This window comes from Astatotilapia calliptera, chromosome 4, assembly GCF_964374335.1.
Source record: "Astatotilapia calliptera chromosome 4, fAstCal68.1, whole genome shotgun sequence".
In the NCBI taxonomy this organism is placed as follows: Eukaryota; Metazoa; Chordata; class Actinopteri; order Cichliformes; family Cichlidae; genus Astatotilapia; species Astatotilapia calliptera.
The window spans coordinates 21,033,991-21,048,291 of NC_137425.1; the positions used below are offsets into that span (position 1 = coordinate 21,033,991).

Sequence of the window (14,301 nt, forward strand, 5' to 3'; positions counted from 1 at the left end):
ATTAAATATAGATTAAAATATGAAAACAAAAAGAAGATGCATATTCTGCTGTCTTTCTGTGGTTTTCCTGCTCTGTGCTTAGGGCCTTTCTTAGGTCTTCATTTTTCTTTTTCAAAGAATCAACTTCATCTTCGACCATAGCCTTCATTTTCTTTTCCAAGGCCAGAGCTCTAATATTACTCTGACATTTCCGTTTGATCTCCATATTCTGGGCCTTTTGGTTGTCTATTACTTTGCCCATTTGATCTTTCTCATCTGTTAATTCTTTCACGGTTTTATCCATCAATTCATTTTGGTCCTGTAACTTTGTATTACGCGACAAAAGACCCTCAATCCAACACTGCGAGGATTGATGTTGTTCCTCGCGTTCTTTAACCGCATTGACGGCCACACCTCTACTATTTTTTACTGTTCTCTGAAGCTTTTCTATTTTGGAATCATACATTTCTATGAGCTTTTCTAACTTTCTGTCTGCAGCATTGGCTTTGTCTTCGAGTTTTTTTTAGTATTTTCCTCGTAAAATTGCTGCATCTTATTTTTTTCCTCTTTGTGGCGTTTCAATAATAATTCAACAACTTGGCTGTTGTGAAATTCCTGACGTACCACCTTTTCTTTTGCTGTTTCCAGCAGTCCTTGCAGGACTTCGACTTCGTCCTCATCATCTGTGATTAGGTATTGAAACATATGCCAGACAGTTCGACCACAGACTGCATCCAATGATTGATGAGGTTGAAAAGCTTAAAACTGAGCTTGACTACTTCAAAAAACTCCATACAGTCAATAAGAAATGGATCGAGGATCTAACAAAAGAAAACAATGAACTTTTGCAGAATAATAAGATGCTGGGTTCGGTCTTTGATGACAGGACAAATATCTCAGACAGGTTAAACTCAATAAAAGATGACCACGAAGCTCTCATAAAGTTCCGCGCAGAGACGGAGAAAACTCTGGCTGAACTTAAAGAAAAACATGAGGAAGACGTCGAAGTCAGCAAATCTCTTTTCTTCCACCTGAGAACCTCATTGACCCTTTTGGTTGTCTATTACTTTGCCCATTTGATCTTTCTCATCTGTTAATTCTTTCACGGTTTTATCCATCAATTCATTTTGGTCCTGTAACTTTGTATTACGCGACAAAAGACCCTCAATCCAACACTGCGAGGATTGATGTTGTTCCTCGCGTTCTTTAACCGCATTGACGGCCACACCTCTACTATTTTTTACTGTTCTCTCAAGCTTTTCTATTTTGGAATCATACATTTCTATGAGCTTTTCTAACTTTCTGTCTGCAGCATTGGCTTTGTCTTCGAGTTTTTTTAGTATTTTCCTCGTAAAATTGCTGCATCTTATTTTTTTCCTCTTTGTGGCGTTTCAATAATAATTCAACAACTTGGCTGTTGTGAAATTCCTGACGTACCACCTTTTCTTTTGCTGTTTCCAGCAGTCCTTGCAGGACTTCGACTTCGTCCTCATCATCTGTGATTAGGTATTGAAACATATGCCAGACAGTTCGACCACAGACTGCATCCAATGATCGATGAGGTTGAAAAGCTTAAAACTGAGCTTGACTACTTCAAAAAACTCCATACAGTCAATAAGAAATGGATCGAGGATCTAACAAAAGAAAACAATGAACTTTTGCAGAATAATAAGATGCTGGGTTCGGTCTTTGATGACAGGACAAATATCTCAGACAGGTTAAACTCAATAAAAGATGACCACGAAGCTCTCATAAAGTTCCGCGCAGAGACGGAGAAAACTCTGGCTGAACTTAAAGAAAAACATGAGGAAGACGTCGAAGTCAGCAAATCTCTTTTCTTCCACCTGAGAACCTCATTGACCCTTTTGGTTGTCTATTACTTTGCCCATTTGATCTTTCTCATCTGTTAATTCTTTCACGGTTTTATCCATCAATTCATTTTGGTCCTGTAACTTTGTATTACGCGACAAAAGACCCTCAATCCAACACTGCGAGGATTGATGTTGTTCCTCGCGTTCTTTAACCGCATTGACGGCCACACCTCTACTATTTTTTACTGTTCTCTCAAGCTTTTCTATTTTGGAATCATACATTTCTATGAGCTTTTCTAACTTTCTGTCTGCAGCATTGGCTTTGTCTTCGAGTTTTTTTAGTATTTTCCTCGTAAAATTGCTGCATCTTATTTTTTTCCTCTTTGTGGCGTTTCAATAATAATTCAACAACTTGGCTGTTGTGAAATTCCTGACGTACCACCTTTTCTTTTGCTGTTTCCAGCAGTCCTTGCAGGACTTCGACTTCGTCCTCATCATCTGTGATTAGGTATTGAAACATATGCCAGACAGTTCGACCACAGACTGCATCCAATGATCGATGAGGTTGAAAAGCTTAAAACTGAGCTTGACTACTTCAAAAAACTCCATACAGTCAATAAGAAATGGATCGAGGATCTAACAAAAGAAAACAATGAACTTTTGCAGAATAATAAGATGCTGGGTTCGGTCTTTGATGACAGGACAAATATCTCAGACAGGTTAAACTCAATAAAAGATGACCACGAAGCTCTCATAAAGTTCCGCGCAGAGACGGAGAAAACTCTGGCTGAACTTAAAGAAAAACATGAGGAAGACGTCGAAGTCAGCAAATCTCTTTTCTTCCACCTGAGAACCTCATTGACCCTTTTGGTTGTCTATTACTTTGCCCATTTGATCTTTCTCATCTGTTAATTCTTTCACGGTTTTATCCATCAATTCATTTTGGTCCTGTAACTTTGTATTACGCGACAAAACACCGTCAATCCAACACTGCGAGGATTGATGTTGTTCCTCGCGTTCTTTAACCGCATTGACGGCCACACCTCTACTATTTTTTACTGTTCTCTCAAGCTTTTCTATTTTGGAATCATACATTTCTATGAGCTTTTCTAACTTTCTGTCTGCAGCATTAGCTTTGTCTTCGAGTTTTTTTAGTATTTTCCTCGTAAAATTGCTGCATCTTATTTTTTTCCTCTTTGTGGCGTTTCAATAATAATTCAACAACTTGGCTGTTGTGAAATTCCTGACGTACCACCTTTTCTTTTGCTGTTTCCAGCAGTCCTTGCAGGACTTCGACTTCGTCCTCATCATCTGTGATTAGGTATTGAAACAGCTGTTTACTCCCCAGATGTTTGTGTCCTCAAAGAAATTCCATTTAGATTTATGTGAATGTATTGTGCAGGTACTTTCTCTGCTTCGCCCTCATTGCTTGCTTTATCTGAGGACATAATCTGCCTTCTTTCAGCTTGGGGTAGGCCTCAGTTTATGTTTTAAATTAAAAAGCTTGAAGACAAAGTGAACTCTGGACAAGCGTGTGGCCTACCTGAAGCCCAGGTGGGCTTGTTGATAATCACATTTTCACACTCATCTCGGGGCACATCCGTGGTGTTCTGGTGCCAGCCTGTCCCCTCTGTTTTTGTGGGGGTCTTCCCCACATACGAAAATGGCCGCTTCTGCCTGGAGGGAGTTTTTTATTTTTGCTTTGCAGCTGCACAGGATCTGTATAGAAGTTTTAAACACTTCTATTTTAGGCAAATTTATAATATTTTAGACGACAGCACTGTTACGAGTTCAAAAATTGGGGATGGAGACAAGAGGAAAAACCACAATAACAACACTGGTCCGGCCGGGTTAAGTCAAACGATGATTTTAATGATCACACGCGTGGGAGATGGACACTGTATGCAGACAGCCTCAGATCTCAAAATGGTGGAGCATTGATCAAACTCTTATAGCCTCTGGTGCCCCCACCTTATCATAAAAGCCTAAACATTCACATGCTTTCTCTCACACGGCGCCTAAGCTACGACCTTGGCTCCCTGTTTATCTGCTCCTGCTGAGATGGGGCAGAAAACTCCAGCATGTTCCGTTCTCTTCTAATCAGACAAATAAGGCGATGACTTTTCTGCAAACAGTATTTCTTATAACTCAGCAGTATAATGCATCATGAAACAATATCATCCATTCACAATAAATCAGCAGTGTAATGCAAATCAGTTTAACAAATGCAATAGTTATCACCCTCTCCTAATTCAGGAGAATAATGCAAACTAAAACTACATAATAATTCACAATCTTTAATTAGGGGTCTAACATGGCATAAAATAATATTATAAATTTCACAGCACATAAAACACTGTTTGCTTGGATGTGTGTGTTTGTGTGTAAAAAGTGAGATGTTCAGAGGTCTTGCTTCATGGTATCGAACAGCCCACACAAAACAGGTTCTTTATGATTTAATTTAAGTGCTGATGTAAACCACAATGTTCAGCAAACATCTATCAGGTCATTGGACTGTATTTTTTTAAAGCTTAAGTATGCGCACATGGGATATATTAAAAACTGACAAGCCGTTTGAACACATGATGTGAAATCACTTAATCAACCTGCTGGATTTGCCAAAAGTTAAAATATTTATACTACTTTGGCACATTGCTCTTAACTTATTAAGGTGGCTATTAGTGAGGGTCATGATAATCAATTCAATTGAGCAGAAGTGACGTTCTTACTTCGATTCGTCCAAATTCATGTGAGTTCCAGTCTGTTCAGCCTGTTTCTGTGTAGCACCAAGCAGTAGACCTAAACCTGGATGTGCTTCTGGGTTCTGCCTCTAATGAAAACGGATGAGTGTAAAATGCAACCATTGTTTGTAGTTTGCTGCCACCTACTGAGTGAAAAAAGAACTGAAGTTGTAAAAAGTCAGTATTCCTAATGATAGGCTTCGTTTTGTTTCAGTTTCAGTTCACTATACAGCTCATCAAACTGTTTTCCCTTTACGTTTTGATATAATAGCTTTTTAGTACTACTGAGACACATACTGCCTTTTTCTTCCGTTAGAGTAATATTTTCTTGAGCTGTGTAACTGGATTTGTTCAAACATAGAGGTAGTTTGGATTCACTGACACAGGAGCCATACGCCCTTTCTGCAGTTTCCATGCTTCCTTAGCTCGTTTATGTCGCCATTGTTAATCCTGTCCTGTGCAAAGAAAAGCCCAAGCTACACTTGTCTGACTGACAGAAGGTTCAAGAGAAGGACATTTGCTCTCAACTCTTTCCCTGTTGAAATGTTATTCCAAGGAAGTGAGTTTCCTACAGGGTATGGAGGGTTAGTATGTGTTAATGATTTCAGTGTCATGCAGGGGAAAGTAGCATTCAGTGGAAGCTTCTCGGTGATTGTTTTAAATCCAAATATGACCCTTATTTGTGGCGCATGTTAGCATACAGTCAGCTCAGGAGTTAGTATCAGTCATGTGGTTGTCACGAGGTTGCGCACAGCATCACCGGCAAGAGGGCTTGGTTTGAGAGGTTTTTGGCATCTGTGATGTGATTTACAACCATCCACCCATGTACAGTAAGAAGCTGCACTCACAACCGTGGGCATCAGCAAGTTGGTGAAATTTAAACAAAACAGCATTCCATCTGAAACTCTCTTATTGTACCCAAAATACAAATTTTAGTGATTACATGTGGCTTCATTAATTATGTTCAAAAGGATGAATACATAACGCAAGTAATAACTTTATAATCAGTCAGTGAATGAAGGAGCTCAAGAGTGCAAATATAGTTGCAATAAAGTGACAAATATGCCCTTTTATGTCAAACAAAGACCGAAATAAGTGGCATCAGTGTGAGGATGAGAATGAGCGATCCAACCTCACACTGCAGATATCAGGGCAAAGCACAGTGGGGGGGTTGCAGTCTTCTTGGCTGGACCTTCTTCTGCAGTGTGTGATCTTCTAGGAGAGTCTTCATGCAGCATGCCTGCCAGTGTGGTCCACACTGCTTCTCTGTCAGTCTTGGGCACACTGCGTAGGTCTTTAAAACGTGGGTCCAGTGCAGTTGCGATCTGGAGCCATGCATAGTTGGTATGTTCCTGGCGGGAAGCAAGGTCTTCCTTAAACTTCTCTTTAAACCTCACCACATATGCAGGGTCCTCATCCAGGTTTAGGTCTACTGCTTGGTGCTACACAGAAACAGGCTGAACAGACTGGAACTCACATGAATTTGGACGAATCGAAGTAAGAACGTCACTTCTGCTCAATTGAATTGATTATCATGACCCTCACTAATAGCCACCTTAATAAGTTAAGAGCAATGTGCCAAAGTAGTATAAATATTTTAACTTTTGGCAAATCCAGCAGGTTGATTAAGTGATTTCACATCATGTGTTCAAACGGCTTGTCAGTTTTTAATATATCCCATGTGCGCATACTTAAGCTTTAAAAAAATACAGTCCAATGACCTGATAGATGTTTGCTGAACATTGTGGTTTACATCAGCACTTAAATTAAATCATAAAGAACCTGTTTTGTGTGGGCTGTTCGATACCATGAAGCAAGACCTCTGAACATCTCACTTTTTACACACAAACACACGCACGCAAGCAAACAGTGTTTTATGTTCTGTCGTCTAAAATATTATAAATTTGCCCAAAATAGAAGTGTTTAAAACTTCTATACAGATCCTGTGCAGCTGCAAAGCAAAAATAAAAAACTCCCTCCAGGCAGAAGCGGCCATTTTCGTATGTGGGGAAAACCCCCACAAAAACAGAGGGGACAGGCTGGCACCAGAACACCACGGATGTGCCCCGAGATGAGTGTGAAAATGTGATTATCAACAAGCCCACCTGGGCTTCAGGTAGGCCGCACGCTTGTCCAGAGTTCACTTTGTCTTCAAGCGTTTTAATTTAAAACATCAACTGAGGCCTACCCCAAGCTAAAAGAAGCTAAACCTATACACCATGGACAGAGACAGTCTGATTGAGTTTTATTTTAGGCTGGGAATGAGCTACAAACGCATTTTGAAAAGCCTGGCAATGCAAGGAACCATCATTACGGAGAGACATTTAAACCGGATATTGAGAGCCAAGTCGCTTTACAGACGTAAGTACGACCTGGACGCCGGGATAGATTTTATTGTGAACCAACTGCAAGGGCCTGGGAAGGATCACGGTTATCGGTGGATGTTTACAAAGTGCAAACAACACGGCACTGCGATCAGGAAAGAAGACGTCAGGATCCTCATCTCTTTACTGGACCCATTAGGTTCCCAGGTTCGCCAGACCACACGTCTCAGAAGGAGGCAATATTTTGCTCAGGGGCCTAACTTTGTGTGGCACATAGACTCTTATGACAAACTAAAGCCATATGGGATATGTATTAATGGATGCATCGACGGTTTCTCACGCAACATCATTTGGCTGCGGGCCGCACACACTAACAGTGACCCAAAGGTTATCGGAGGTTACTTTGTGGAAGCAGTGGAGAGTCGTGGGGGTTTCCCCAGGCTCGTACGAACTGACATGGGCACTGAGAACGTGTTGGTCAGAGACCTCCAGCGTTATTTACAGAGAAATGACGGGGATGATAGAGCAGGAGACAGAAGCTATGTCACAGGAGCAAGTACGGCAAACCAGAGAATTGAGAGCTGGTGGGCAGTGATGAGAAAAGAAGGAGTCGAGTCATGGATCAAGCTTCTAGGAGAACTGAAGGACGAAGGATTCTTCTTTGGGGATTTCATTGACAAAGCTCTGTCACAGTTCTGCTTCATGTCAATCATTCAGGTAAATGACCCATATTATGATAACCAGTGGTGGTAATTAATTACATTAAATTACGCTGTTTTAGCAGTAAGGGTAACAAAATAATCGTTTACATACCGTAGTTAAAACGACATTACCTTTACCGAACGGTAAATGCAATGTATTCCTAACGTTGTTGAAGTAGGTCAACTGCACTCTGTATGTGCGTAATGGAGGCTGAAGCATCGACCCAGCCAAAGTTTTTAAATCAGGGAACACTTTGCCAATTGAACTGATCAGAAGTCAGCACGACTTAAATGTTGTTTTTTTCTGATCGGAGGACATTATCCTTGTCTGCGCTCATTCTGCATCAGCAGTTATGCTGCAGCTACCGATCTGTCACTGCCAGTCTGTCAAAAGCAGTCAGAGGCTTCACGCATCAGTAACTCTTCAGCGCTCTATCATTGGTACATTCAGGACTCAGATGATATTGGATCCCCTCATGGGATTGAAAAATATTGATTTTGTCACCTGTATTATGCGCATAAAGTTGAAAAGCTTTGCGCATCCGGACCAAGATTAGTATTAGTATTAGTATAAAGCCCAGATCCCACAACTCAGTGGTTTGCCTGGTGTGGTTCTTTCTTTTCTTTTTTTGCAATCACTCCCTCTTCCTTTGGTTTTCATTAAACTGCATCCAAACATTGCTGCTTTTCAATTCATTTAAGGATGCACCACACTTATTGTCGACCATTTTAAAAATGCCTTGTATTACAGCTCTGACCTAATTCTTGTTTCTTCATCAGGAGGTATTGAATGACATCCGGAGTGTTTGGAATGCTCACCGTATAAGGCCCTCAAAGAATAACAACGTGCCCTGTGGGATACCTGATGTCATGTACATGGCCCCTCACCTTTGGGGTGCAGAAGACTGTCTCGTTCCACTGACAGAAGATTTGACCTTGTGTAAAAATAGCTGCACTTTTGTTAGTTCAGTCCCATGTGATGTGCAAGTGTTTGATTTGTGCACAATAATAATGGAGGAATCAAGCTTGGAATTCCCATCTACCATGTCCCAGGCCCTTGATTTATATTTTCATCTCAGGGATACAGTTCGTTCACAGTTATTTGAGGCTACTTAAATGGACACAAACATACAAATGTAGTACATTTTGTACTTCAGTACGTATTCCTACAGCTTAATGTACTTATTATTAAGTAATTATTTTTCTCCAGTGTGTACTTATCTTGTCTTTGTATCAAAATTATCAGAAAAGACTGTATAACATAATTTTCATTTTATCCATGTCAGTAAATTAACTCATCATGAAGTGTTGCTTGCTCTTGGTAGTGTTAAAATCTCCCAATTCTTTGAATCTTTGGGCTGAAGGAAGGACAATACTCGGTGTATAAATGCTCAATCAACAATCTTTTATTTCCATACAATCCAACACTTTATGAGCATAAGCCATCATGATGGGGAGACATGCATGAAGAGGGTCACAGCAAATCTCAAAATGGTGACGGGCTACTCCGCTTCTTATAGCCTCTAGTGGCCCCCACCTAGTCGTAAAAGCCTAAACATTCACATTCTTTCTCTGTTACGGCGCCTAAGTTATGACCTCGGCTCCCTGTCTTTCTGCTCTCTGTAAAGGTGGGGGTATGGAATGTGGTCTGTCTCTTCTATTATCGGCACAAGGTCCTCTGCACACAACATTCTCTTCATGATTCAGCAGTATGAAATGTCAAGAAACAGTGTAACACATTCACAGCAGATCAAGGGTACAGGGTAATCCACACCTGTCTAACAAATCCAAAAATGGTCACATTCTTTTAACCTAAAAATATAAGGGAAACTAAGCTACATACTTTGCACACAATCTAGACTAAGGGATACATATATGTTCTACAGCTGTTAACATAATTCAACTACTTTAACTACAGATATAAGATAACATATGATAACAGAATAATCTCACAGTAGCTACAAAGCGTGGAGTATTAAACTAAAATATGATACAGGTTAGAAAAAAATAAATCCTTTTGGGATTGAGTTAAACTTATCAAACTGTTAAAGCATCAAAAGTTGTTCATAATAGTTTTTGGTAGCAAAAATGTGTTCATTTCTAACAAAAACAAGAGCACCTTGGATAACAACCACATAGACTGGCAATATAGCTAATGTTGTGATCAATTAGACAAGAAGACCAAGTAGGCTAAAGTGTAGAATCATAGTTGTGTCACCAATGCTCCAAATGTTTCTTGAGCCTATATTTTTGTTATTGTGGAATAGATTAAAGCAATCCCATGTTTGATAAAGAACGGCTTCTTTTCTTAAAAATCACAGCACGTGTATGACATTATAGAATGAGTAATTAAATAACTTTCAGCGGTGTCATTAGACATGTTCATGTTTAAAGATGTATAGAATGTAACAGAGAGGACAATGTTTTGTACAAATGAGAATGGTTTACTGGTGTCTTTCAAAATACACCATACTCAAAAACAGGTTGTATTTTGCATATAATAACAGGCTAAAATAACAGTTACATTGTGAAGAGGTTATACAAACCTCTTCACAATGTAACCAATCTCTGTAATTGACAACTTTTCTTCTAAACCCATTAGGAACATAAAGGTTCACATTCTTGTTTCTATTAAGATTTCTGCAAACATCTGAAATACTTTAATATAGAACATGCTTAATCAGTTGGAATATGGTATTTGTAATGGTGTTGTACTTATGTTTGTATATACAGTAGACAGCACTCAGCAATCTTCCAGTTTGTAGAACTGTTACTGTATGCTATATTGGAAATATTTGTTACTCTTCCTGTAGTAAAAAAGTATTAGAATGTTAAAATTAGTCATTTATTTTGGCACTAGCCAAAAACACAGTAACAATGTGTGCAGCAGGAACAGATGCACTTCTATGTTTAGTGTACGGATTCCTGCCAGGTGAAGCACTGAAAATTAAAATCATTTAAATATGTATATGTATTTTCAACTGGTGTTGTTTTGTGGTCTCATTCCCCAAGCAATTTGTTGCCTTATTTTGTCCCCAATATCTAACTGCTGCTTCTGCAAAGTCAGAGTGCTAAGTGCTGTCTACTACAGGCAACTCCACTTCAAATAACCTGAACATTCCCTTTAGCTTACTATTTTAATTAGCGGGAGAAACTAAGAAAGCACTTACTGACCAGATGAAAAAAAAGGCTGCACATGAAAAAGGCACAACGGGCTACACCGTTAAGAGAACTTAACGGCCCAGTCTATTGAACATTCACATTCATTCCTTCATGTTACTGTTAACTACACCCGTGTTTCTATGAACTGTTAGGGTGGAAAACCTAAAACGTGTAGGGCAGAGTGCCTTGAGGACCATGGTTGGGTAACACTGACCTACACCACATCCATCACCCACATAGAGCTTGCGAGAATGCTGTTAAATTCACTGCGAAAGTCTGGTTAGCTGTGATAACCAAGGGGCAGCTTTAGCACACATCCACATGTGTGGGATTGTGGTCTGCGGAGGAAATCTGTAGTTTCTATGAACTCAATTAGTATGGCTTTATCGAACAGATTGGATCCTGTACAGAACCGCAGGAAAAGCTGAAGATATCAATTTCTCCAATGTACCTTTTCAGGTAACGAGAAACTGTTGACTGGGCAGCTGTCATCTCCTCTGGAAAGATTAGAAGCTCCTTCACTGTTTTTACAGTTGGTTTTTTTTCTGCAATGAAATGATGCAGTCCTTCTGGTGGGAGTAAACCAGCTACAGAACCCACAACGGGACGCCAGCACTTGATTACAAACATTGGGGCCTGAATAAGTACTTTGTGTCCTATCTGTGATATTGACCTCAGATGAAATAATGTTTGAGTCCTCAAAGGCACTGATCAAATCAGTAAGACAATGACCTCTTCTAACAGTTAGTATTACGGGACAAGATCGTGGTTCAGGGGGTGCTTGGTCAGGAATATTGGCCTCTCCTGTCAGCCCCGGTGAGAGAGACAATGTGTGATGAGGTGGATCAGACTCTTTTTCTGTAAACAGTGTTTCAGGGTTTAGTTCAACCACACTAATATCCACCCTGTTATCCCCACTAATAATAACAACTGCATCAGAATCTTCACTTTCACCTACATTTGGCAGACCATCCCATGGTAATGTGTCATTCAGTTCCAAATATCCACTTATGGAAGCTCCATCATTAATTACAAAGTTTGATGGTTCTGAATTCACGTTTTCCACCAACAGATCATCAGCGGCCTGATTAGGTTCATTGTCAGTGAGATCTACCACAGAGGGCTGGGTTATTGCATGATCGGCCTCTACGTCTTGAGGCTGCTGTTGTGTTTTCTTTCTGGTACACAGATAAAGTCGCAGAATTTTGACCTTACTTTGCTTATACAACTCATCAACTGTACTGGAAGCATCCACATGCATCTGTGAGCTCTCAATATGAGTTGAATAGTGAGAAAGACTTTTGGTTTTTTTTGAGGTGCCATTGGGGAAAAACTGATTTTCAGCCATAAGTTTGATATTTGACACTGTTTCATTTTTATCTACAGATAAATGCCTTGTTGGGGCGACCATGGCTCAGGGGGTTGGGAAGCGTATCTGGGATACCAGAAGGTCGCCGGTTCGATCCCTGGGCTCTCTGTCCTGGTCGTTGTGTCCTTGGGCAAGACACTTTACCCTACTGCCTACTGGTGTTGGCCAGAGGGGCCGATGGCGCGATATGGCAGCCTCGCTTCTGTCAGTCTGCCCCAGGGCAGCTGTGGCTACAACTGTAGCTGCCTCCACCAGTGTGTGTGAATGTGAGAGTGAATGAATAGTGGCATTGTAAAGCACTTTGGGTGCCTTGAAAAGCGCTATATAAATCCAATCCATTATTGTTCCACCACCACTTACACACGTCACCTGTTTGAACCCACCCTTCTCCTCATCAAAATCCATCCAGCCAACCTCAATTCGTCTCACTGTTCGTTTTGCATTTGTATTTTCTGCCCACTGAGACAATTTCTTTTTAGGAGGCATTCCCTCAGCTCCTGTCAGTCTTTGTCGTAGCCTTGAGAGTATAGATTCTTTCCTGGATGGTGACGTGTTGCTTGTCTGCAGAAGGCCACAGTGGAGACTCTATCGCCAACTTTGGGGATGTACTTTGCCAGGTCACTGTCTGTCATTAAGGGAATGAGAGTTTCATCAATCTGAAAAATATAAATAACAAATTAATAAAAGTGTCAATATTAAAAAAACAATGAATACATACAACTGCATATTTTAGAGTTGTTTTTTGCTATCTACTTTTGATAACAGATACTTTTGGTAATGTGGTACACATTTGTCCAACATAAGATGAACAAAAATTACTTTTTAAATTACTCTTTAAACATATCATGTCATTAATTAATGTCATTGATTAAACCAAAATATGAAATTCAATAATTTATTTTAGAATGTGCATAGTAAATTGTGGATTGCGGCTCTCCGTTCAAAAACAAACACACAGACACACGCACACAGCAACAGCTGCAGTGGCTTACATTCTCATCTTCAAGTTTCTTGATCACATCTTCTTCAACTTTACGCTCTGTTAAAAATTCTCGCAGCCGAGTATCCATAGCTGACCTCCAAACCACATGAAAATGAAATTAGTATTTTTACACTCGGTTATAAATTTTATGTAGCAGATTTTTACATGATAGCCTACCTATAAAATCACTTTATATATGGCAAATCAGAATTTGATAATGATTGTTTTATTACTTAGATATTATCTATGGTAATGAGGAATGGAGCGATTGTCTACTTGGAGTTTAAGTAGTTCAGTATTAGCAATGGCAACCTGCATCAATACAAAATCATTCTGATCACTGTATGCTTTATTAGTTCCCTTGGCAACGTGATACCTGCAGTGAGCTACTGTAACTGCAAGGCTTCATCCGGTGATGCATTGAAAGCTACGGCTCATTTAGCATGCATTACCTTGACAAGTGTGACTCACATGATGCTACTTTCAAAGGAGATGTTCAGCGAAAAAAAGAGGCAATTTTAAGATGCTTTCCGTCTAAAACTGTTATTATTGTCCAGACCAGATTAGTTGCACCAGCTAGTATGGTGATGTGGCCAGGGTAAAAGAGAGACAACTTCGTGACACAGAGAACTAAGGTTTTATGTTGAACATACCTCGTTTATTAGTAGCCTTCAGCCTTGCTCTACTTTGAAACGTCCTACAGTTAAAAATGAGTTTACGGCTACATATTAGCACAACAAAACAACGTGTAGTAGCAACATGAGGATACAACATTTGAAACGTCAGCAGATACAATTTAGAACATAGTAACAATATAGGTCTGAATAAATAACTGCCGAATTGCGGGATAACAATATGAAATAAATATAAAATATAATACACTCACCTTAAGGACATCACCAACAGCAAGGACTCCGTACTATGGCTGACGCAGGCTCTAGTGAATGTGCCCTGGGATGATATATATATATATATATATATATCATCAAGTGTTTCGTGAGCACGTTATACCTATTTCGTGGCCTTGAAATGGTATTTCGTGGCCACAATTTATTTATTTTTTGTACCATGTCATCAGAGGGGCTCCGTACAGATCAGCTGCCTTTACACAGAGAAATGTGAATGCTCTAGAGTTATGGGCAGGGATAGCTCAGTAGGTACAGTGGTGGCCCTATGATTGGAAGGTTGGGGGTTCGAATCCACTGAACGGCTCCCCCGAGGTACCCCTGAGC

General features: G+C 40.0%; 1 protein-coding gene across 1 annotated transcript; it reads left to right on the plus strand.

The window, feature by feature from the left end:
* Positions 1 to 6,735: 6,735 nt before the first annotated feature.
* Positions 6,736 to 8,861, plus strand: LOC145428570 (uncharacterized). Its single transcript, XM_080300933.1, has 2 exons — positions 6,736 to 7,572; positions 8,337 to 8,861. The coding sequence occupies exons 1-2, from the start codon at positions 6,751 to 6,753 to the stop codon at positions 8,670 to 8,672; spliced, it is 1,158 nt and encodes a 385-aa protein (XP_080157059.1). The 5' UTR covers positions 6,736 to 6,750; the 3' UTR covers positions 8,673 to 8,861.
* Positions 8,862 to 14,301: the final 5,440 nt, after the last annotated feature.